Raw genomic sequence first — 26,687 nt, forward strand, 5'->3', positions numbered from 1 at the left:
CCATCTTTCTCCTGCTTCATGCCTGAAGTTGGTCATTAACCCTGAGTGGCCTGGTTCCCTTAAGTGGGAAGCGGGATTTAGAGATTACACTCGGGCTGCTACTCACACAGCCCTTTTGAGTCAGACACTCCAAACACACACAAAATGGACACGAGACCCTCAGAGGGTGATAGGGGCTTGCTTCCAACTTCCCCTTGGAGGTTGAGGCTGGAATTTCTTACACCTGGCGAGACCCATCCCAAACTAAGACACCAGGGAGGATGGAAGGGAGACCCCTAGAGTTGTGGCTGTGGTCAGATTGGACCTTCCCATGGCTGCTGACTCGGGGCCAAGCCGCCCCTTCTCTGGGGCATTGGGGACACCTGAGGATACCTCCCTGCTCTTACTTTGTGGTCACACCAAGAGATCAGGGTTACGACAGCCCTATAGTGTAGAGAATCCCTGGCCCCTTCCATGCCACTTCCCTCCTTAGGGAAGCAAACGCCCTCCCAGGAGCTCATTCCCATTCCTGGGCCACATTCAAAGGGAAAATCTGATCCAGACACGAACTTCCTTGGGCCTCTGCATTTCTAGATCTCCTGTCATTGCATGTATGGGGTCGACTGTCCCATCTCAGCTTGAGAAGGGCAGGCAGGCGTGTGGACACTCTGCAGATCCAATGCCCTGTGTCCCTCCAGGGATTCCATCATTTCAACAGTCCGTGAGCCTGTGTCAAAGTGTTTGATGTTCAGCATCAAACCTGCAAAGGGTTTTTTTTAAATTATTATTATACTTTAAGTTTTAGGGTACATGTGCACAATGTGCAGGTTTGTTACATATGTATCCATGTGCCATGTTGGTGTGCTACACCCATTAACTCATCATTTAGCATTAGGTATATATCCTAATGCTGTCCCTCCCCCTTCCCCCCACCCCACAACAGTCCCTGGAGTGTGATCTTCCCCTTCCTGTGTCCATGTGTTCTCATTGTTCAAGGTCCAGAGCCTGGCCCCTGCCCATCACAAAGTTCAGCGTGACTTTTTGTATAATGCCAAGTTAAGACTGCCTTTCTTTGTCTGAGATAGCAGTGTTGCTTTATCTTTTTTTCTTTATCAGTTGAATTTAGATATGAAAACACAATCATGTACATTACAGATGTCAGTGACAGTTTCCTCTTGGGGCTGGAAAGAGAGTCTCTTACCAACTGATCCCTGATGCAAGAGGACACTCACATCTGGAAGTATCAGGTTTTAAGCTGTGGATAGGGGGCCTTTTCCTCAGTTGCAATTTTTCCTCCTTGGGTTTTTTTGCAATTGCCAACCAAAATAGATGTGAGAGAAACATCCCCCAGAAAAAGTGTGTGTCCTTTGGCACAGGTAGGTTTTCCCTACTCTTGCTTTTATATTCCCTTGACTTGACCACCATTTCCCATCTTGTTTTTACAAAGTCACCAAGAAGGCTTGTACAAACAGTACACAGCATGAGCTGATTCTCACAGTGTTTGTTTTTCTGTAATTGCAGGTAGTCCCAGAAGGGAAAAAAAAAGCAAAAAAAAAAAAAAATTAAAATCATGTGTATTCTGGTCCAGTCACTGGACCAGATTTTGCTGAGGAAAATCTCGATGATCCTGTGAGGGGTCTTTCTTTCTGACTTTAGTCTAGAGAGCCACCCTGTCTCTAGCTTTCTGATGGGAATAAGGTTTGGTGGTATGATGGGAAAAAATTATTTTCTAGGCACAGCACTATGTTCACATTTTGGCAAGCAGTTGTATTCCCTCTAGATGCCATGTTTGTGTGCATGGACAGTGGGGTGTGTCTATATGTGAATTTTTGTGGTGTGATTGTGTGCATGTCTGTGTTTCCCCTGGAGTTATTTTATCTCCCTTACACAGCTGACCTGCAAGTGTCAGCTTCCTCCATTAATAATCCCTTCACCATTGCTCCCTTGGGCATATTTGTCTTCTAGCTGGGTGTACTACAATTCAGTTCTGACGATCATCACACAGAGTCTGTATCAGATTCCACAAGTCCAGCACAAAACCTTCCACCTGACTGCCCTTACTTGAGACACCAGCTGCACTTTAGGGGTGTGCAGGCCACTGTAAATTCAGAGATTACCACCACTGCCTCCCTAAGACTCAATAATTCACTAGCAATACCTCACAGAACTTAGGAAAGCACTACATTTACTATTTGCTTATAAAGGACCCACATAGGGCAAGGTGTGTAGGGGGAAGGCAGCGGGGGCCAGGGTCCTAGATGCATAGCTTCCATGCCCTTTCCCCCAGGAATCACAGGGTTTCTCCCCTACAGCCCATCAATTGTTCACAAACCTGGGAGTTCCACTGAGTCTTGGTGTTCAGGGTTTTTACTGGGGTTTCATTATAAGTAGACATGATTGATTAAAGACTTGGCTATGTGATTGAAGTCAGTCTCTAGTCCCCACCCCCACCTTCCTGGAAGTTGGTTGGCCCAAACAACCCTCTCATAACGTGGTTGGTCTTTCACTCTCATCCATAAGCTGTCCAGGGCCCACAGTGAGCCCCCTCACTGGCATAACAAAGGCAATCTTATGCAGGAAATTTCAAAGGGTTTCAAAATCCTGTGACAAGAACTGAAGACTCAGACTGGCTATATTCATTATTACACTTCAGTATGTATGACAAAATTTATCAAATTGTACACTTTAAGTATGTGCAGTTTATTGTATGTCAAGTATTAAGCAAAAATAAAATTCTAAGCCTCTCAACCGACTTAACAGATTCCCCCTCTTGGCCAAGGACATTCAACAGTAAACCTGAAAAACTAATTCAAGACATGATGGGATCGGGGATGAGGGGTCAGAAGTGCCTCATTTTACCCTCCTCCCTTTGGAGTTCAGGCACAGCTAACCAGCATTACCATTAAAACATCAATCTTAAGACTGAAAAACAGACTCTTTGTAGCAATAAGATACTAAATTCCAACCTGACACTAGTACAGCATCACATGACAGACAGCAGGCCCTGAAAGCAATCTAAGTATTCCAAAATGTATTTATTTGACATATTTTAAAACGGTCCTGCAAAGCTGTCTCTTGCAGAGGAAATCTACATTCTATAGAGATTCCCCTTCCTTTTCCAGGTCTTTTCCTGACCCAGGAGAGTTTAAGAGTGTTGCACCTTTTTAAGTCTGATCAGACACATTTATCATCTACTCTCTCTGAAGCCTGCTATCTGGAGGCTTCAGCAGCATAATAATTGATCTCCATGAGCCCTTATGTTAACCCAGACATTCCTTTCTATTGATTCCAGGTCTTTAGATAATAACCCTTTCAACCAATTGCCAATAGAAAATCTTTGAATCCATCTATAACCTGGAAGCCCCCACTTTGAGTTGTCCTGCCTTTCTGGATCAAATCAATGTATACACTACATGTATTGATTGATATCTGCCTACAACTTCTATCCTCCTGAAATGTTAAAATAAAGCTATAACCCAACCATCTTGGAAACATGTTCTCAGGACCTCCTCGGGCTGTGTCATTGGCCTTGGTCACTCATATTTGGCTCAGAATAAACTTCCTTGAATATTTTACAGAGTTAGACTCGTCATTGACACAAGTATACGTCAATAAACAAGGGAAAAAAATACTGTCACCATCCAGGAAAATGTCCACAGGGTTCTAGAAGAAAAGCTGTATGCCAGGATTCCTATTACTGGGTCAACAACAACTTCAATTAATAATAAATTTCACTTCCGAGTAGGCCTTGACTGTTTCTTGTGGAATTCTGATTGATCATAGAAGAGAATCCGTAACTCTTTAGGTGACTTATGAGAAAAAAGAGGCTTGAGAATGTGGACAAATTATGCAGAGTTGCACATCCGGCAAATGGAAAAGCAGAGTCCTTTTAGATTCACCCTGTGATTCCCAATCCCATGCACTTTCTTCCCACCTTTACTTCTTGGGAGAGATTCTAAACTTCTACTATGAGTTTGGCATCCATTAGGATTTTTAATCTTTGTTCCTGAGCTTCCTGGCCTAGGGCACGTTCCAGGACAGAGACTGGAGGAATCTCAGAGCCCTTGTCCTCTCAGATAACTTTTAGCATTTCAAGTGATATTTTCCAAATTGATGCTTCATTCCTGTACCTCTTCCACATTCTATTCCCCAAAGCATTTTTATTATGGGAAACTGCAAAATCAATTTTCACCCCATGTTAAAAGCAAGGAGTCCTAAGCCAGGGCTCCTTCCTTTTTCAGGGAGCCCCTGGTGCAGTCACCCACCACACCCAGTTCCAGTAGGAATCTGAGAAAGGAGGGGTCTCCAGGCAGAGTCAGGTAAATTTTCCTTTAGCTTCTCAATTGAGGTCCAATGTTTCACTACAGAAAATGTTGCCAGGAATATGAAATCCCATGCCTATGTGGAAAACCTGCCTCCCATCAACTATGGCAGCCACAGCTTCTGTGTGGCAGGGCAACACACACTACGTAAAGTGACAAGGGGGCTTCTTCAGGGGTAGAGCATCAGGGTGGGCACGTGGCTCCCTTCCTAAGGAGGAAGACATGGTAGGTTGAGCACTGCAAGGTGGGGAAAGATAAACACGGCCGTGCAGCAGAAGAATCCCCACTCCAGTTCCTGCCAAACCTCCTGGGTGAAATAGGCTCTTGCTGGCTTCTGAGGGCCTTTGCAAGGAAACAGGATTCTGGCTTCAGCAAAGGTAAAATGAGGCAAATTACAGCTTGACGAACCTTTGGGATCATGTGAAACGCTTTGTATTTTCATAGAATTCCATTGCCCTACAACTGAGCTCTTAGTATTTTCCCCACAGAACAAAGAGACCGCTCAATTTGAAAAGGGTAACTGTTTCCCACAGAAACAGGCTTCTCATATCAAGATTCTCCTAGAAATCTTTCTTCTCTAGAACACAGTTTCCCAGTGGTGCTTGAGAAAAAAACCTGAAGTGAGAGACCAAATGCTAAAATGAGTGACACCAAGACCAAGGGCTCCAAGAACCCAGAGACAGTCGCCCAGTGAACTCTGCGGGAGAAAGCAGGTCTCAGGGCCCCGAGGTCGACCTTTAGAGGAGAAAATACAGAGCGGCAGATGGATGTCACACACCACCTGGGCCAGGCAAGGATGAGGATGGGGGGAGGCTGAATCCCAGGATTTTAATCTCGGGATAATTATCACATCATCATCCCCTCAGTCCAGTGATTTCTCTGCTCCTTCTAAGTGGGAAAGAGAAGGGTGTGGCTGTTGTGGCTGGAGTGAGCTCGGCATGGACATCTCTGAAACTTCTCAGGAGAGGGGGTTCCTTCCTGTTGAAGCTCTGTGACAACAGCTGGGGACTGGGGTCTTCATCCTCCTTTGTGACAAACCAGGCTTTTCCCATCATGGAAGCTGATGAGGGGCAGAGAGCAGAATCAGGTTTCCAGTCCTCTGAGCCAGACTGGGAGGACATAGGTCAGCAGGGACAACCTCAAGGTCAGGCCAGACACACAGAGGTTCCCAGGCCCGATCTCCCTGGGCCTGGGCAGGGATCACATTCTAGCTTTCACCTGCTTCCGGAAGTTGCCTGTCAACTGCCCTTGTGTAGACAGTGCTAGCCAAGGATTACCCAGCTCAGAAGTGCATTGAAACTGAAGGCTGTGTGGCACCACCTGGCCAGGGTGGCTGCACGCACCATAGCTGCTGGGCAGGGAGTAGGGCACCGGCTCCCGTGCAGGGCCAGCTCAGCAAGGCAAGGGAGGCTGATCCCAGAACCCCAGGTCATCCTTGCTCCTCCCTTTTATGGCCCAGAGGACATGGGTTTGAGAGTTTCTCTGAAATGGTCTTGGAGTCCTCAGGCCTAAACTGTGTCCTCCCACTCACGGGGAGAGGAATTCTGGTCACAGCTGGTCAGTGTGAGGGCAAGAACTGTGCCCTCCACATTTCCTCTCATCATAGCACTTGGCCGTGGGCAGCCCATCTTAGGCCCCATGAAGGTCTCATGAACACACCCTTCAGCTGGGCTCTAGTCTCGCTTGAGTGGGCAAAGGTTCCCTGCTCACCCTGTCCAGACTGTTGAACCTCACACTGGGAGAGGTATTTTTCCAGAGTCTGACTCAGGTCAGGGGAGGTGAGGGGTGTCCCTCTGCTCTGATTCGGTCTAGACAGGGTCTGCTCCGCCCCTCTGTGTGCAGGTGCACTCCTCAACCCCCACTGGATCCCTCTGGGCCCTCATGCTCTCCTCACTGTTGCATCCCCAGGCCTCACACAGTGCCTGGCCCTTGTGCAGAGGCCCAGAAAGCACCCATACGTGAATGATCGGATCACAGCCGCCAACTTTTCTGCAAGGAAACACCCAGGAGGGGAGTCATGTCTTCCTCATCTTTGTATCTCTAGAGCTGCACTATCCGGCATGGGAGTGTCCCCACCTGGAGGTGCTGTTTATAACTAATTAGTGCAGTTCATTAAAATAAAATGAGACATTCCATTCATCAGTCACAGTGGCCACATTTCCAGTGCCCCAGAGAGTTATGTGCCGCTGGCCACCATATTCAACAGCAAAGCGAGAGCATTTCCATTCGTACAGAACGCACTCCTGGGAAGCTGCTCTGAGCCTGGCATGGGGTCTCTTCATTGAACTCATCTAATTAAGAAGCCTGTGCATCAAAGTTGGAATTTCAGGTTAATGAGCCTGGAGGTGACAGCTATAATCCAATGGAAACGGGGAAGTGGGAAGATAAAGATGGTAGATTTGGGATTGTGTTTAGAAACATTTATTTGTAGTGCTAGAGGCTTTATCTACTAGTAGCTTTATTTTTAAATATTTTATATAAAATATATAAATATAAAAAGCAGCCTAAACAAAGGCAGGCCTTGATGGACTGTTGCGGGCACAACGCTTTGTGCAGCAGTCGTGTCTCCTTCCATAGAAGCCCAGTGATCCCGAGAAGTTTCTCTTGGCTTCCTGGCCCTGTCCTCAGACCTCCTTATGGAAAGCCCCCGCACCTCTGTTGGCTTCTCCCAGCTCTCCTGCTCTGCCTCCCACCTTCTGAGGGTGCTGCCCCACTCATTCTGTGCTAATCATGTGTCTTGTGCTCCGAACATACATGAAGTAACTAGTTTCTTTCTTAAAACCTGATGTTAGGTGTGATTCCCATCCCCATCCACAGCAGGCACCTAGGGTACTGTCGACATGGTGTGTGTTGAACTGGGGGTTAGCAACAGACATGTTTATAGAAGCCATAAGGCTGTACACTTCATATCTGTGCACTGTACCACAGGTAACATCAGCATTGATTTAGAGACAAAGTATGGCAAAAACAAAAACTTTTTTGCCACAAAGCCAACTTTAGGCACAGGTTGACTTCCTCTGATTTCTACCAAATGTTTACGGTAGGAAGAATGCCAGTCTCCTATATACTCTTCCAGAGAGTAGATGTGGGGACTCATCCACGCTGCCTTCATCAGATCAGGAGACTCTTGACGCCATCCCAGCAATGAACACCGCAGGGAAGGGGAATGAATCTCAGGCCAAAGGTTCCCGAGCATATCTGCCAATCTCATGGTGGAATTTGCATGGGGTTGATGAGGACAGGACCACTGGCTTTTGGGTGCTCCTGGGGTGAGTAGTGAGGAGGGGCAGTACCATTGGGTTCATGGAGTACACATTTGGTGACAGAGAGGAGGCAGCCCTGGGTAGTCCTCAGGAAGGATCCTGGGGTGGGGGGTCTCCAGGCTATGGCAATGGACAGATCTCTCTAAGAGGAGATGAACACTGCCCCTGCCCCCACAGGGTCGAGGTAGGAAAGAGGAGTTTGTAGAGACTGAGCCTTGGTGAGGAAGGACGCGAGCAGGGAGGCGCCCACTCTGTTGGCGCAGCCACTAACCCTTTTCAGCCAGGCCTGAGTCCCGGCTGCTCAGACAGCCGCTCAAATCTTTAGTCCATGAGACCCTGAGAGCCCGTAGGTTTCTGTCACTGAGCCACCCAAGCACCAGCCCAGTAGGCCTCTTCCCCAGTTAATTCACCTTCACTGCTCATAAGAGTTTGTCAGTTACAGTGAAGCTAATTCTTTGTGAGGCTCTGTCCTATGGGTGTGTCTGGCTTGGGAGTCCTGATCTCTGAGCCAGCTGGGAGTCAAGCAGGCCACTGGTCATTCAGGGTAGTCACTGGAGCACTGGAAACCTCACTTTGAGGCAGCTCATGGTGTGAAGGTGCTGGGGGAGGAGTGACACAGATTAGACACCCTGGTTCTTCAAGGGACCTTTGTTTGGGGTCAGCTGCATCATATTTTGGGTAAGAGATTAAAATATAGAGGCAGAAAGCTGGGTCAGGCATCTCCTGCAGGACATCACCTCTCCCCAAAGCAATGTTAGAGCAAGAGGATTTGGGAAATGGAGTGAGAGAAGCCCTGGTTCAGGGGCCCAGGGAATGATCTAGAGACTCCAGGCTTCAGGGATCTCTGTCTCTAGGAAACCAAATACATTCTTAGCTCAGGCCCATCCCTCCTCAGTTTTGTGGCTCTGGGAAAGTCACTTCACCCTCCAAATTTCAGTGCCCCCAGCTGCAAAATGTAAGTTACAGCCCAGCTATGCCCACCCCCACAGGGCGCATGTGAGGGTCACAAGAGATGACAGCAGATCCTCTTGAAAGGCTGTAAGGCATCCTGCCCATATAAAGGCTGGAAACTGACCTTCCACTTTCCATGACTTGTAACCATCCAAGCTTCCTCTCTGGAAGCAGCCATTGCTACATGTCTGCCTCATTCCTCCAGACATTTCATATTTGAACACTTTTGTAGCACTTACTGAGGTCATTCTTATTCAGGCTTAATCTGGATCTGCTTAGAGTAAGCTTCATAACATAATGCTAATAGGCAGGCCCCATTAACATCTCCACATCACATGGCAGGGAACTGAGCACAGAGGGGTTAAGTCACTTTCCCAGGGTCACACAGCTTCTAGCTGGTATCTGAGCCCAGGCCATCAGGCACCTTCCTCTTGCTCCGAGTCACTGAGCTCAGGTGCCTTCTTGAACTGTCTCCTCTCATTAGAGTAACATCCCCATGCAGTCAGCCCGTTGTGTATTTTAAGTGCCCACCACACTGCAGGACCCCTCCTCCTAAGCCCAACTTTGACTCTGTCTCCCCCTAGGCCACTGATGAACCCAAGTGTGACCTGGGAAAGATGAACACTGGCCCATGGTCTCCTGCCAGCAGCCTATCAACAGAGGTCTCTACTTTGAATTTATTTTTCTCAAGCTCATGGCTCATGGATACAAGAGATCATGAAAAATCCAAATACAGGATATGCCAGAAAATTGATCTGGGTTGTCAAGGAAACCCTCCTGCCCATACCCAGAAGCATCTCAATCAGCATCTGACTAACAGCAGGTGGAGCCTCAGATATCACCCCCTGCCAGCTTCTCCACTGAATGTGCTGTGGACCTGAGACCATCAGGATTGGAGTCGTTGTTGTGGTTTATACAGTAGGGTCTGAGTCTTGGTAGGAAGGGCAGGAGCAGGGAGCCGCCCACTCAGAGCTGGGGCAGCCACTGCCCCTTCTCAGCCAGGCCTGAGTCCAAGCTGCTCGAGCAGCTGTTCTGGTCAATAGGCACTGAGACCCCAGCAGCTTGTAGGCTTTACTCCCTGAGCCATCCAAGCACCAGCCCCACAGGCCACTTCTTCAGTTAATGAATCTTAACTGCCCAGCACTCTGGTTTGGTCAGTTGAAGGTGAACCTGAATCTAAGTCCAACTGTCATGTGGGGAATCCGTTGGGAACATTCTGCATTCCAAGTCAGTTGGGAGTCAAGGTGGCTACTGGTCATTCAGGGTGGTCGCACAACCACAGGGAAGTCTCCCCACAAGGTAGCTACAGAGTAAAGTGTGAGGGGAGACAGACAAATTTGGACTCCCAAGCCTTGAGCAGGGCTTCATTTGGGGGAAAGTCTTGCATATTGGGTAAGGGGTTGAAATGTAAAGCCAGGAGTTGAGTCAGGATTTGCGCCCTTCTCTTGAGCCAGGCACCTCTTCCAGGGCATCAGCGTCTCCCTGCAGCAGCCTTGGGGATGGGAAGATCTAGAAAAGGAGTGAGGAGGGTCCTTGCTTTGGAGTCCAGGGCGTGGACTCCTGGTCTCAGGCATTCAGGGATCTCCATCCCCAGGGAACCAACTAAATTCCCTGCCTTAGCTTCAGTACTCATCAGTGTTTTAACTCTGAGAAAAGTCACTGAATCTCTCTAAATTTCAGTGCCACGAACCATAAAATAGGAGTCAGTTCCTACTCTGCCCATCCCATATCACAAGAGATAAGAGATTTTGTTTCCATGAGCTGTAAAGCATCGTCCCCATGCCAATGTGGAAACGTGGGGCTCTGTCCTTCCTTGACCTGTTGCCTACATCTCAGGCACAGTCCCCCAAAATGAATCATTTTAAAATGCACTGGGAAGCAATGACTAATTTGTGTGTCACAACTATCAAGTATAAAACACAGCCATTGTGTTTGTGTGCTAGTGTTAACATTAAGACAACCTGCCAAGTCCACCTTAAAAGTTGATAATGGCAAATATATAATATCTGTGTCTAGGTCGGTTTATCTAACAAAACATAACTTAAAAACATATTTTTGTGGATTATTCAAAATTCCCTATGATGTACAGAGATATTAATAATATGCTTTTACCCAACCTATTACTCCTCAGAAGTAGGGAATACACAAATCAGGTCTCCTGTGACACCATACATAGCACTTTTCGAAGGCTAAGCTATGGTCATCTCCATAACTTGGCAACAGGCTCAGTTTGAGCCACTTTACATTTAAGAGAAATAAATCATACAGGATATTATGTCATATGCTTAGGACCTTCCATTATGGTAGATAATTCTCCTCCCCAAGTAAACTGGTGTTCACTCCATTTGACAAGTTATCTGTTGATCTTTCATCAGGTCACCAGTTCATTTTGTAGACAACATGCACTTAACATTTCTTTTTCCCAGAAGTAGCTACTGTGTGGAATCAGGATGTCACAAAAAGCATTTTTGACACTCGTATCTCATTCTTTTGGCGCAAGGTTAGCGTTAAGTTGAACTGATCATTTTTGGACAAAGCAGCTGTGCATCATGACATTACCCTTGACTTGGGACCTTATCTCTTGGGTTTGCATGCAGCTCTGGAACTTGTTAAGCTGTGAGGTACCACGCGCGTCAGTTCTCCTTTAGTTTATCATCCTGAAGATAGACAATGTACACTTTATTTTCATTAATTCCTTCAATCCTCACTACAGACCTCACCTAAGTAGTGGGTGTTTACTATCCACTCTCTCCTTGGATGGAGAAACCGAAGTGCTAATGAATGTGCCCATGCTTCTAAGCCCCTAAGGGAAGGAGGCGATACGTGAACCTAGGCATGTAGCCCTAAAGCTGAATTGATCATGAATGGTTGAGCTGCAGTTATTACTCTGAATTACCCAGAGAAGGGTGGCTCTCAACCCTACCATCACGTGTAGCCATAAGGTGGTTCCTTCACACATGCAAGTCCTAGATTTACAAGAGTCTACAGAGATCCCAAGCACTGTGTATGATTACAAGGTGGCTGCAGAAGTCACGTAGCTTAGGGCAGACATCAGAGAATATAACTGCAAGATTTGGCACAGCCATTGATGTGAAAAGTACGGAGATGTCCCAGATACCTCTGATAACAGGGTCAAATACCAGTTCTGAATATCAGGAAGCAGTACTTAGAAATATTGATAAACTCCTTTCAGTGCTGAGAACGTTCCTCAGCAGTTGGCCAGAAACAAATAAGATGAAAAAGGTATTTTTGAGATAGTTGAAAACTCTATCAACACAAGACCTAGGAATGATCAAATCCTGCAAGTTACGTACATTAAACACAATGACAAGACAGCAAATGAGCATTTGGTTAATAGTTCACCACACTCATTGCAACTCTTTGCACTGCAGTGTTAAAACACATCAGCATCCAGCCCATGTCTCCTTCCTTGAAACAAACTATGCTAAATTGACTGGCAAGTACAAAGATGGATACCCTCCCCATAGGCAATTACCACACATGCATGACAAAGGAAAGGTAGACCACATAAGGAAATATCACGTGATTAAAACCAGTTATTTTACAGGATATAATTTCAGTATTTCCAATTCTTCCATCGACTATAACAAAGGATTAGTAAATAACGACAATGGACTGTTTTGCCTAGAACTGAATCCATCTATTCAACTTAGCTTTCATTCAAGAATTCAAAATCCTAAAAACAGAACTGCACTCACAGCCAGTGTGAATCCATAAATGGAAAAATATTCTTGAGACATAAATCATACAAATATTGTTATTTCTCATTGACACAAGAAGTCCCTGCTGTCCTCTTCTAAAAAATAAAACCCACCATGATTGTACATTGTAAACCAAAGAGTTATCTGAAGCAGGTCTCAATCAATTTAGTTAATTTGAAAAGGTTAAGGACATGCTGGTGACACAGCCTCAGGAGGTCCTGAGTACATGTGCCCAAGGTGATCGGGCTACAGTTTGGTTTTCACACGTTTTAGGGAGACACAAGGGAGTGTGACGCAAGATGTAAATTCGTTTATACTTGCATCAAAGTTAAATTTCATTTGCATCGGGCTGATGGCTGTCCAGGTGACACTAGGCAGTCAAGGGGGAGATTTTTCATCATGGAGGAAAGGGATGAGTTGAGGCTGAGCATCTGCGATTCGGATGTACAAGAAAGTTGCCACAAAACGATGGAAGCCAGGCTAATAACCGAGTGGTGCGTTGGGTTCTCATTTGTCACTCTCCTCACCATTTTCAGCTGGCACGATTTCAGCATTTTAGGATTTCAGCACTTTCTCCCTAGTGAAGATCATATTATAAAATATACTAAAGGCCGGGCGCGGTGGCTAACGCTTGTAATCCCAGCACTTTGGGAGGCCGAGGCGGGCGGATCACGAGGTCATGAGATCGAGACCACGGTGAAACCCCGTCTCTACTAAAAATACAAAAAATTAGCCAGGCATGATGGCGGGTGCCTGTAGTCCCAGGTACTCAGAGAGGCTGAGGCAGGAGAATGGCGTGAACCTGGGAGGCGGAGCTTGCAGTGAGCCGAGATTGCGCCACTGCACTCCAGCCCGGGCGACAGAGCGAGACTCCGTCTCAAAAAAAAAAAAAAAATACTAAAACAGATCACTGATTCTTACAAGGTTTGGCCAGCTGCTGAGCCAAGTAACTTCAGAACTGACAGAGGTGTGCCACACAGGCCTGTGTGATCCCTCACACCTCTTAGACTCTGAGCTGACTGAAAACATTTGGGTGTCTTTGTGCTTTTAACACTAATGACTATGCATCTCTCTGTGGGAAAAGATACCTATCATGACTGGGTTATGTGACCACAAAGGCCGCTTTATAATCATGGCCAGTGTCTGGGATCTCTTAGGCTCAGTGCTTTAAGGCTTATAGGGAAATGCTGAACTCTCTACATAGAGACTAAAACCACATGGCTAATGCAGAAGTGCATGTCAGTAGTTGAGAGCATCAGCATTGGACCATGTGCCTGGATTCATGTTTTGACTTTTTCATTCAGGAACTCCAGAGGTTGGCTCACTCATCTTGGCACTTCATATTCTCCACCTGAGCAGTGGGAATAACTAGACAAACTGCAGGTGTGGCTCTGGAAAGGGTTGAATGAATTAAAGTATACAGAGTATTGAAAACCAAAACTAAAATTGTAAACTGCCCGGCTACCTGGATGGACTCCTCGTCTTGGCCAACGGCATTCTAAAGAAAGCCTGAAACACTAGTTCAGGCCATAATGGGAATAGGCGGTCAGACACACCTTATTATACTCTCTTTGGAATTCAGGCCCAACTCACCTGCATTCACATTAATATAGAGACTTTAAGGCTGACAACTCAGATGCTTTGTAGCAGCAGTAAGATACCAACATGACAGAGAGCAGGCCCTGAAAGAAATCCAAGTCTTTTGACTCTAAATATATTTCCTTGACATACTTTGAAATGCCCCTTCAAGCTGTCTCTTGTGGGGAAAATCTATATTCTGTAGAGAATGCCCTTCCCTTTCTGGGTCTTTTTCCTGCTCCAGGAAAGAACTAAAGGTCTGGCATTTTTTTCAAGTCAGACAAGAAATATTTACAATCTATTCTCTTTGAAGCCTATTATCTGGAGTCTTCATCTGCATAATGAAATCCTGGGTGTCCCCAACCCCTTACCTGAACTCAATTTCTTCTATTGTTTGCAGGCTTTTAGAGAAACTCTTTCAACCAATCGACAATCAGAAAATCTTGAAATCCTCCTCATGACCTGGAGCCCACCCTTCTCCCACTTTCTGTTGTCCTGTCTTTCTGGACTGAACGAGTTTACATCTTGCATCTCCCTAAACATCTTGCATCAAAGTTAAATTTCTTATATTTCTTATATACACTGGCCATGATTATAAAGCGGCCTTTGTGATCACATAACCCACAGACAGATGCATAGTCATGAGTGTTAAAAGCACAAAGACACCCAAATGTTTTCAGTCAGCTCAGAGTCTAAGAGGTGTGAGGGATCACACAGGCCTGTGTGGCCCACCTCTGTCAGTTCTGAAGTTACTTGGCTCAGCAGCTGGCCAAACCTTGTAAGAATCAGTGATCTGTTTTAGTATATTTTATAATATGATCTTCACTGGGGAGAAAGTGCTGAAATCCCAAAATGCTGAAATTGTCCCAGCTGAAAATGGTGAGGAGAGTGACAAATGAGAACCCAACGCACCACTTGGTTATTAGCCTGGCTTCCAGCGTTTTGTGGCAACTTTCTTGTACATCTGAATCGCAGATTTGTTCAATACACATTTTAAGGAGTGAGTCAGAAGAGAAGCAGAATCATTCCACTGGTTAAACTCATCCCTGGCATTATAGATCTAATAAGTAAGTCATTAGTATATATCTCCACCCACATCTTAACCTGTAGGCTTTGAACAGTTGTTAAGAAAATGCTCAGCAACATAAATAATGAGACTGTAAAAATGTGAACAGAAAGGAGAGATGATATCAGTGATATCTGTAAGTGCTATGGCAGTGAGGGTGGATAGACTTCAGCCTGTGTGACAGATTAAAGAAAACAGGATGAGAAGGCTAGTTTTCAATAGGAAAAGACATCGCTGGGTTCAATATGTGACATTAAATTAGATGAGTCAGTGTGATAGCCACAAAGAAATGTCAGGTTTAAAGGTCAAAAGAGACCTTTCTGAGCCACATTTGCCTCAGTTCACTCCTGTTTTGTTTTTCATTGCACTAGTTTCCGGATAGCATTACCATAGACACACACAAATATAAGAATACATACACACATACACTTTGATGAGCCTTCTATTTCTCATTCCACATGTCCCCAGCTCTTCTTATTTAAGCCTTAATTAAAATCCCTTCTAAAAACCTTATCACTAACAAAGATGCAGGAAAGTACATGTCATTCACCAGTTTTTATTGCATCTAAGTAACTGTCTTTTATGCGATATTGACAAGACATAAATGCTTTCAATACTAAATCCATGTAAATATCCTGCAAAAATATATTAAAACTAGAAATGAGATTTTTAGTATTCTTTTTGTAGCGATTGGCTGATTTTAATATTTAAGAAAAATTAATTTCATCATACACATTAAAAATATAGGAAATTTCATACAGACATGAAGCTTCCAATTCAGCTTTTATGGCAACTTTTAGAATGAGAGTTACATATAAATACAGTACATTTTACAAATAAACCTTATAATTTTATACTGAGATTTATACAGCTTCTGACTTGGTTGTTTCCTGGTAAGCAGGTGACATAGGAGGGTTGGCGGGTACTAGGCATCAGCCAGGGCCAGCAGCCTTCAGTCAGTAGCTGGAAGTGGAAGGAGGAGGAGCTCCCACTACATTCTCTCTCGGCAGTTTTTGTGCCTCTTGGCATCTGTTGTGGTGTGTCTTTCTTCTTTAAACGACTTGGAAGTTCCCCGGCTTCACAGACCAGCGGGTTGGAGAGGTGGCAGCAGAGTAAGGGCTGAGGCCCCAGGCCTGCCTGCGGTCACACCACTTCTGCAACTGGGGTGCCACCCAGCCTAGTGTGGCTGCTGGGGCAGTGCAGTCCATTTGATTGAGGGCTCAGGCAGGAGCGAAGAGGGGTGTAGGTGCCCCCTGGGGAGCAAACTTACTTGCTGCATGGGCCCCAGAGGTGGCCTCAACTGTGACTGTTGCAGGCCGGATGTGGGACCTTCCAAAGAGGCTGATTCCTGAGTCTGAGACAGCCGCAGCACCGGCATCCATCACTGCAGAGCCTGCCAAAATGGATGTGGGAGACACGGAGGTCCAACACGTGCCGTATCTCAGCCACCCGAAGATCCCCAAAGGTAAAGAAGCTATGGGTGCCATTTGCTCTCTGGCATCTCTCTGGCCACCACCCCCGCCCCCACCTCGTTGCAGTCCCTCACCCTCAGAGACATTCTCAGCTTACAGCTCCCTCCTGCCCATAGCCGGCTTTCCCACGGCTAGGCATGGGGTGAAGGCTGGTTCTGCCTCTTGTCTTTGTTGTTGAGCCTTCTTTGTTGAGGCCTTTATGGTCTAGTTCCTCCCTTTTCTCCATAAAATTTCAAATACTCCAGTTTTAGAGTCCCCATGCCATTCTCTATCCTTACCCATCCAGCTGGTCTGGTACCTAAGTGAAGGAGCCAGTTAAGGGCCCAATTCTTTCTTTTCTCCCATTCCTTAAGGTAGCTAATAATTGAGATAATTTAGACTCAAATATGGGGAGACTTCTTAAATTCAAAATACAGTTTGCCATGGAAGAGATTAGATGGTATTCTTAATAGATGGGTTTAAGTCACATTGACAGAAGCTGCTTTATTTCTTCCAATTGTAATTTGAAGAAAGAAGGAAAAAAAAATTGGGGGACATGCTTAAAATGACTGCAAAAGGTATGAAATGTTACTGCCAGAGCTGTAAAGAAGTTGTTTTTGTGAACACACGCTGGTAAGCAGTACCAGGTCAAGAAAGGACTTATTTCTTTTCTTCCTTTCCAAACTTTCGACTTTGTTTCTTTTTCTTGCCTTGTTACACTCACTGGTCTGTTCTGAAGTTACTTGTTCTGCCCACCTCTGTCAGTTCTGAAGTTACTTGGCTCAGCAGCTGGCCAAACCTTGTAAGAATCAGTGATCTGTTTTACTATATTTTATAATATGATCTTCACTGGGGAGAAAGTGCTGAAATCCCAAAATGCTGAAATCGTGCCCGCTGAAAATGGTGAGGAGAGTGACAAATGAGAACCCAACGCACCACTCGGTTATTAGCCTGGCTTCCATCGTTTTGTGGCAACTTTCTTGTACATCTGAATCGCAGATGCTCAGCCTCAACTCATCCCCTTCCTCCATGATGAAAAATCTCCCCCTTGACTGCCTAGTGTCACCTGGACAGCCATCAGCCCGATGCAAATGAAATTTAACTTTGATGCAACTATAAATCTCATGCAACAGATAAATGCATAGCAGCATGGTCTTGCAACATGTGAAGAAGACAATGGCAATTTAACTCAAGCCAGGTAGGCGGAATGAGGGAATCCTGTCACTGGGTCACAGCATATAGTTCAAGACCTTTTGGAGACTATTTTATGTTATATTAGGTGAACTTCAGCTTCTAAGCCAAGGACTCTCTTTCTCATTTCTTTCCCGCTCATCTTTGTCATCCTTCTTCCACAAGGGAAGATAGCATAAACAGAAGGAAATGTCCATATTAATCCTCAAAAGTTATGTAGTTTATTATCATCCAGGTAATCAAATGCAATCTTCTCTGACTGCCTGACCAGTCTTCTCTGTCTCTGTGTTTTTATTTAATAAATATATTTGTAATTTTCTATGTGCTAGATTTTGCTGGAGGCCACAAAGTCAGTGAGATAGGATCTTTATGTTGACAGCCGATAAGTTAGGTTTGACATGACTGATAACAACTTGTGATTTTTTATACCAATATTTTGTATGTCTGAATGAACAGGCATCAAAAAAAAATCTTGTAAGCTAGTTAAAAAAAATCACCCCCCTACTCATGGACGATCTTTTATGAATTTGTTCATTGCTATTTTCATGCATTTCCTCATTTCAGTAGGTAACATATATTTGAACCTGGAAACTTATTCTCATTGCAGAAAGTATTCAGGAGTCATGTCTCTCAGCTTCACTGGTGTGGGCAGAGCAGGCTCTGTGAGCCTGGCCTGTTTGAATGAAGCCTGATGTTTAGGGATCTCCTCAGCAAGAATGACACAGAAGCTGCTGGAGCCCCTGATCACAGGGAGCCAAAAACGCACATGTGCACACACCATGGTTCCACAAGAAGACTTAAAAAAGGAAATCATGACGATTTTTAATTGTAGCAATTTAGGATTTAATTTTTTCATGACTTGTATGAAAAAGAATGTGCGGTAAATAGAATTTGGCTAAAACTGAATCAGTTTCACCCATAAAGTAGCCCTTTAATCAAGTAATAAATTCTTTGAAACAGATGCTATGAATCTACTTCCTGTTTCTACAGTACAGTGCCTTTCTGTATTAAACTGTTCTTAAGGTGACTATTTCACATTGATGAAGTTGCTCTAGCTGGAAAGCCAAGGCTCTTTCATTTCTTTCTGCCCCTCTCCTTTGCCTTCCTTCAACACCAAGGAGAATGGTCCAGCAGCAGCTCAGTCCATGCCTGTCAACCCCCCACCTCCATATACTCCAGCCCTGGTCCACACCCCTGAAGGCTCCTTGTGGCATTCCTCAGCAGCACCAATGCACTGACTGTCACTCTATGTTCTCCTAGGTCACGCTCAAGATCAGCAGGGATCTGTGTATGGCAATGCGAAGAAGAAGGTAATACCAGATATTGTAAGATGCATTTCTTTCTCTGGAAGAGAAATGCTTTTTGTTTTTTCTGTGGCTTCTAGAATATCAAGTGAATATCATTTTTGACTGCCATCATGAATCAGGCCTCAGTGTCATGGATTCTAACGACCAGTCACTGGAGGTTATGACCTACTGAGGCCTGATTGGCGACGGCAGTCAAAGGACGGCATGGCATCACTTACAAACTCTCTGGTAGTATTTCTCAGTAGCAACCTTTTCTCCTTAAAAAATAATTCTGTATTTGCCAGCCAACATGGACACTTGCTGAATATTCCAAGAAAACCCACTGCATTTTCCACAAGCATCCTCTATGCTTTATTTGGGGGCCAGTGACTTGATCACTGTTTCACATCTGGCTTTTTATTCACCAACCCTCACATCCCTGGCCTGAGGCCGCCACTCATCTACTTTCTGTTTTTCTACATTTGCCTACTCTGGCAATTTTTTTAAAATTTAATTTAATTTCTAATTTAAGTTCAGAGATACACGTACAAGATGTGCAGGTTTAAAGATATTTTGCTTTCCTGATTTCTTCTCAATTTTGATATGAAAATCTGACAATGCACATTATGTACAACATACACAATTCTCTTTGTGGGGGTGAAATTCAGTGGGAGTGTCTTCCCAACTAATACGTGATACACTGGGAGGTTTTTAAAGGACAGCGTCCATTATTGGCTGTAATACGGAGGCATTTTCTTCAACACTTTTTCCTCCTGGGGTTCAGCATTGTGTGTTTGCCTATTAAATCAGCTTTAAAGGTAAATTCTGTGAATAAAGATCTTAGTTTTCCATAGGCATCCTCATAGTTTTTGGGGATGTTGACCTATGGCTCAACCACCGTACTGCTTCTGGTTTTCTAACACTGTCAAGGGAATAACAGATCTAAGTGAAGTGCACAGCAGAATCTGATCCTCATAACGTTTTCCTTTGTATGACTGCAGGTAATATGGCATGGCAGCAAATGCAGTAAGCACCATGAAGCTACTCACTTCATGAGGGACAAACTTGTTGCTTGGGTGAGCAGAAACCTGATTCTGGGATCCTGCTGGGAAGGACGACTGGGGGTCTCGTGAGAAAGTGATTTTGCTGCTGTAGGACTCTGGCCAGAGAGGCCGTAGGAAGGTTCGTCAATGTAGAGCATAGACCAGGGGATCATGTGTGAGGCAGCATGGCTTCAGCTGGAGGAGGAGGAGTGGGTGAGTCACCCTTTCTAATCACTTGTACTGATGTTTTCATTTCTAAAGAATGGTTTCCGGGGAGCCTCAGTGAAGAAGAGGACGACCCTCCAGGTAGGGAACGATTCCAGGCAGGACCTGATGGGAAAGGGTTCCCAAGAGCCTTCAGGTTACCCCTGCTGCTTGAGGGGCTGAAGGAGGGGGTATGAAATCAAAAACTAAATGAAAATATATGTGAGGTCTGGTTTGTTCTTGGCAATCATGTAAGAACTTCTTGGCATAAATGTAAGAACTGTCTCTAGGGGCTATATGGATGCTGTGTTCCTAAGGGTACTTTGCAGTACACCTCCTCTCTTCTGCCCAGTGAAACAACAAAACCTTTGGTTTGGATTAATCAGCACTCCTTGGGGTTGTGCACAAGGGCTGTAGGGCTGGGCACTGAGTGTCATCTGTAATGAAAGGACTCTGTGGGACACAGCTCTCTCACAGGCATTTACTTGAACTTAGAGAAAAAGTTCTTCTGCTGTATGCCAAGGGGAAGCTGGTAATCACCCTCTCAACTTTGAGGACTTGTTATAGCACATTCATGTTTCTGTCCTCACTGTGCGATTTCCCATGGGTGGATGCAGAGTGAATATCCACTCTGGCCTCACTGGTAAAGCTCCAGTCTCCTGGGAAGGCCGGGGAGAAGTTTGACCTTGAGCATGTTTCCAGCCTCCACTTCCCATCCCTCCCACAGATTCTGAGATGAGGCTTCTTTCTCTTCAGTTCTCTAATTTTTGGGGAAGCCAAGAGTTCCTTCACACAGAAGATGGAATTACACTATTTCCTGTCTTCTAAAATTAGGCTTCAGTTGTTGTCTAAGTTGATATTTACAAGTTCTAGTCTTTTTATTCACAGATTGCTAAGAATTATGCAAGAAGCTCCACACGATAAATGTGCGGATAGCACGTACATCTGTCCATGCTACGGATGACATTTTTATCTTTGGAGGACCCTCATTTTACATAATGAGATATAAAACTAAGTGGGAACCCTCTATCCATTCTAGGGTATTTCATTAGACCCAGAACTCTGAGTTTGATGCTGCCTATCATTTGCTTTTCCTAGTGAGACTCCCCCTGACCACCTAGGCATCGCCAGCACCTTCTGTATAGTAGAGACCTTCAATCAGCATCAGGGTCTTAAGAAAACATCAGAGAGTGAGATGGAGCTCCCCTTTGAAGTGAAGACAGCCCTGGTCCCTCCCTGAAATTTCTGACACCGGTAAGTTTACTTCTTCCTTAAAGTCACTACTCTGACTACTAATGAACTGTTTAGACTCCTCCAGGTTTGGACTATTATACACAGAATAAATCAATATGTATTTGCTCACATTAATTTTCAAATTCATTCACGTTCTTAAGTGTAACTGTAGCCTTGTTGCATACTAGTCACATAGTCAATGTAGTCACATAAGGTATCCACTCTACTGTCGATTGACATAAGAATTTTTTTTCTCCTTCAGGTTCTAGGCGCTTCGGGAGGCATGGCTCCCGAAGGTGCAGACATGGCCAAGTCCAACAACCACACCACACACAAACAGTCATGAAAATGGCACAGAAATGCTATCAAGGAACTCTTCTCCCTATTTAGACCCCTAGATCCTCTGGTGTGGTCTATGCTGGGTAGATGTGTGACCTGACTCCTCTGTTCTGAGGGATTCAGGGCCAGGCCCTCCAGTTCCAGTGCAGGACACTCTACATTCCACAGGATAGCTCAAGGTCGCCCACACAGCCACTCCGTTTCTGCCCTCCTCTGAGGAGTTCGAAGACAACAAGGTCACACTGGTGTGTCTCATCAGTGACTTCTCCTCAGGTGATGTGATCGTGCCCTGGAAGGCAGGGGGGACCCCCATCACCCAGGGCATGGAGACCATCAAGCCCTCCAAATAGAGCAACAGGAAGTACACAGCCAGCAGCTACCCGAGCCTGACGCCTGACGAGTGGAGGTCCCGCAGAAGCTACAGCTGCCAGGTCACGCATCAAGGGAGCACTGTGGAGGTGACAATGTTCCCTGCAGAATCCCAGGGCAGGGGTCTCCTCTCTCATCCCAAAGCATCCAGCCCCTCTCCCTGCATCCAAGTAACCCTCAATAAATATTGTCAATCAGAATTCCTATTGTATCTCATTATTTTTTATCTCATGTTCAATTTGCAACCTCCAGGAGAGGCTGTCATCTCGCTGAGGCATCATCCAAAGAGGCCCTTCCTCACCTGGTCACGCCTTTCCTTCACACTCCACTGTAGCCTGGAGCTCCACATGGCATCTTGCTCAGACCAGGCAGATCTTAACGCCCTCCCTGATTCTGATTGCAAGGATCCACTGTTCCCCTTCTGGTAGTCCCAGGATCCTCCTGAGAGAACCCAGTAGACCTGGATGACTTTCTGCTCTCTGTTCACTATCTGTCCTGGGCCCATCTTTCTCCTGCTTCATGCCTGAAGTTGGTCATTAACCCTGAGTGGCCTGGTTCCCTTAAGTGGGAAGCGGGATTTAGAGATTACACTCGGGCTGCTACTCACACAGCCCTTTTGAGTCAGACACTCCAAACACACACAAAATGGACACGAGACCCTCAGAGGGTGATAGGGGCTTGCTTCCAACTTCCCCTTGGAGGTTGAGGCTGGAATTTCTTACACCTGGCGAGACCCATCCCAAACTAAGACACCAGGGAGGATGGAAGGGAGACCCCTAGAGTTGTGGCTGTGGTCAGATTGGACCTTCCCATGGCTGCTGACTCGGGGCCAAGCCGCCCCTTCTCTGGGGCATTGGGGACACCTGAGGATACCTCCCTGCTCTTACTTTGTGGTCACACCAAGAGATCAGGGTTACGACAACCCTATAGTGTACAGAATCCCTGTCCCCTTCCATGCCACTTCCCTCCTTAGGGAAGCAAACGCCCTCCCAGGAGCTCATTCCCATTCCTGCGCCACTGTCAAAGGGAAAACCTGATCCAGACATGAACTTCCTTGGGCCTCTGCATTTCCAGATGTCCTGTCATTTCGTGCGTGGGGTTGACTGTCCCATCTCAGCTTGAGAAGGGCAGGCAGGCGTGTGGACTCTCTGCTGAGCAAATGCCCGTCAGAGTCAGTGGTTTGGCTGTCCTGCATCACAGCTGCTGGTGGGGACTGGGGAGGGGGGCATAGGGGGTCCCAGGGGGTAGTTTTTGTATGAGCCTGTGTCACAGTGTTTGATGTTCAGCAGAGGGACCCAGCTGACTGTCCTAGGCGAGTCCCTTCTTCCCCTTCCTTCTCTGCTCTTGTCAAGTTGGTGACAATTTTCTGCTGGTTTTGATCTTTTTCTGTGACTTCTCACAGCCTGTGGTCTGATTTTCCTTCTGGACCTTGGTTCTGAGAGGCTGACCTCTCCTCTCCGTATTTAGACCCCTCTATGCCTCAGCTGGTCACTGAGACCCCTTCACCTCTGTCCCCAGAGGCAGGGCACTGAAATGGTGACCTCTTGAGACTCCTCTGTCTGTCTGCCAGGTGCATGTGGGTCCCCAAGACTTGCTCTGTTCTGTATTCCTGTCTGGGCTCCTCTCAGACCAGCTTTCTCTGTGGGGTGAATTGGGGCCTCATCTCACGGAAAAGAGGGACACAGAGAGTGATAGGAAATCCATTAACAAGTTAAAAAAAAAAATCCACTACCAGGTAAAAAAAAAAAAATCCACTACCAGGTAAAAAATTGAACATCATTAGTCATCTCAAAACTGTAAATAAAAATCACTCAGATACCACCTACTGTAATTAGAATAAATATAACCAAAAAAGAAACTACCATTTTATGTAGAAATTCCAATAGTGAGTATACACTTCGTGAAAATGAAATCAGTATATTGAAGCAATAGCTGCCTTCCTAGGTTTAGGGAAGCACCACTCACAATAGCCAAGGTATGAAATCAACCTAACCTGTCCATCAACTGACAGAGCAATGAAGGAACTTCAGCACACAGACACGATGAAATATGCCTCATCCTTAAAAATTCATGGCCTGATGTCATTTGCAGCAACCCCAGATGATCCCAGGAGTCATTAACTTAAACGGAATCAGCTAGGCAGAGAAAGACAAACACTGTATCATCTAAACCATGTGGAAGCTAAAAGAAAGTAGTTGAAGGTGAAGGTACAATAGTGGTTATGAGAGGCAGTGGGGACGAGAGGGAATGGGCAGTCATTGGTAATGGGTGCAGAGCTGCGGTTCCGGGGGAGGGATGAATTCTGCTGATGCGCTCCACAGCATGGTGACTGGTGGTACCAATATGGCAGCCTCTTTTTCAATATAGCTAGAAAGAAGGACACTGAAGGTTCACAACACATAGAAATAAAAACTAGACATGGGAACAGATGTGAGAAACACCCTGATTTCATCATTCCTCAGCGTATACAAGTAGGAAAAGATCCCACTGCGACCCCTGATTTTGAGCATGTATTACAAAACAAATTTTAAAACGAGAAATAAGCAATACCAAAATACACACAGAACGATGAAAGTCCCTGAAGATCCAAAGCAGTTCCCAGAAATATAGATGCGGCTGAGACCTCGCTCTTCCCAATGTCAAATTATGTTGAAAAGCTATAAGTATCTAAACAACACGGGAGAGTCATAAAAATGGAACCATATGCCGATGGACACAATTAGGCAGCCCAGAAATGAACCTGAACGTATAAGTCAACCCATTTCTCAAAAGAGCCCACAAAACACAAAATGGGAAATGGCTAGTCCATTCAGTAGACGATTTTGAGAAAACCAGAAATCCAGGTACAAAAGAATGAAATAAAACCTTTGTGTTTCACGCTACACAAAAATCCCATTCAAAATTATTTCAAAATCCAAAGGGGACACTTGCACGTATAAAACTTCCATGAGAAAACTCAGGGTGAGCATTACATTTGGGAAACCTGAACCTATGCTCACAGGTGCAAACAGAAAAGAAGATGAAGGAAACATGGGAGAAAAACACTCACTGCCACAGGAATGTATCCGAAATGATTTCTTCTCTTGATTGGACAAAAAATCACTACCAACAGGAGGAAAAATAAACATGTCGGAACACAAAAAACGGAAGAGCTTCTTCACAGGAAGAATGAAGCAAAACAGCAGGCCCCTATAAACTGGGAGAAAATGGTTTTAAGTAATCACATATCTGATGGAGGTTCACACTGAATGTTTACCAGAAACAAAGACTGCAAAGAAAACACACACACACAAATAATCCAACCAAAATTGGGCAAAGAACCTTAAAGATCACTTCACATGAAAGTAACAGGTACAAGAATACGGGTTTTCCACATCACTGTTACCTAAAACACCTCAAATAACACTGCAGCCCTACCTGTCACCATACAAAAATTAACTTAAGATGAATGAAAGATTTCAATGGAAGACCTCAAACTACAAAAATCCTACAAGAAAACCTAGGAAAAAAACCTTCTCCACATGGGCTTTCCCAAAGTATTTATATGGCTTAGGCCCCAAAAGCAAACTGCAAGAATCACAGACCTGTGCAAGTGAGGCCTAATGATCCACAGAGCTGGCGCACAGAAAAGAAACTGCCAAGACAGTGAAACACACAGCCTACAGGATGGGAGAAAATGTTCCCACACTATGCATCTGACCCACTCCTAATAGCCAGAATCTACAAAGACCTTAAGTAAGTCAAGACACAGAAAAATAATCCAATTTGAAAAATGAGACCCTGTCTTAAAAAAAAAAAAAGAAAAAAGATCAGGAAAAAACCCGCAACAGAACAAACCCAAATAATGTAAATGGAAGGGAACACAAATGAAAACAGAAAGTGATGACAGAGCTCTTCCTGCTGAGCCCTCCCTGAGGGATGGTGGCAGGGAAGTGGCCAAGGGGCACGAAGCTGGATATGTCAAGCTGGCTGCCCCAGACGTGACTCCCTGTGACCCCAGATTCCTCTCCTGTGAATGCTAACCTGAAGTCTCCTGGGAAGAAGGCTTCCTTCCCACCGCTGTCAGGATAGGGCCCAAGCCTTCAGTGCAGCACCAGCTGTGAACAGGGATCAAGAGCATAAATTGGCTCCCCTGACCTGAGTCTCCGGAAGCCTCAGCCACCTTCCCAGGGGCCTCAAACTTGTGGGGCTCACATCAAGCACCCGACCTCGGTGTTCCCAGCCCACATGAACCCTCATCTGCTGACATCTCCTCCTAAGGAAGCCTCCCTGCCACCCATCTCGTAGAGCTCAGCTCTGGGGATTACAGCAGCCCACAATGGCCCCTAGGACTGTCTCTGTGGGACTGTTAGATGCCACTTATCCCTGAGCTGAGACCGCAGGAGAGCAGAAGCTTGGACAGGGCCTTCCCAGCAACAGACGCCCCGGATGATCTGGTCCCCATAGCTCATCCAGAGGGGTATGCACTTGCCAGCGTGGGCACTGGGGCTGCTCTGTCCAGCTCCCCTACCCACGTTGCTCGCACATGGAGTCTGGAACCCTAGCTGGGCACACAAGAGGATGCAGGGTACTCTTCCCAGCCTGTGCAGCAGGCATCAGGGCTCTGGGCAGTACTGTCCAGTCTGACTCTGTCACTCAGCCAGGTGGGGCAGGGGCAGAGGGGAACCTCCAGATTCTTTGGATCCCACCT

The 26,687-nt window shown here is 45.7% G+C and overlaps 1 protein-coding gene across 1 annotated transcript; it reads left to right on the plus strand.

Moving 5' to 3' along the window:
• Positions 1-9,792: 9,792 nt before the first annotated feature.
• On the plus strand, positions 9,793-22,197 carry CUNH22orf42 (chromosome unknown C22orf42 homolog). The gene is made up of 7 exons (XM_058431546.1): positions 9,793-9,907; positions 16,197-16,346; positions 18,784-18,833; positions 19,811-19,835; positions 20,114-20,158; positions 21,155-21,310; positions 21,552-22,197. Exons 2-6 carry the CDS (start codon positions 16,202-16,204, stop codon positions 21,175-21,177), a joined length of 288 nt encoding a protein of 95 aa, XP_058287529.1. The 5' UTR covers positions 9,793-9,907; positions 16,197-16,201; the 3' UTR covers positions 21,178-21,310; positions 21,552-22,197.
• The last annotated feature ends 4,490 nt before the right edge of the window (positions 22,198-26,687 follow it).

Source organism: Hylobates moloch, unplaced genomic scaffold, assembly GCF_009828535.3.
Source record: "Hylobates moloch isolate HMO894 unplaced genomic scaffold, HMol_V3 SCAFFOLD_19, whole genome shotgun sequence".
Classification (NCBI taxonomy): domain Eukaryota; kingdom Metazoa; phylum Chordata; class Mammalia; order Primates; family Hylobatidae; genus Hylobates; species Hylobates moloch.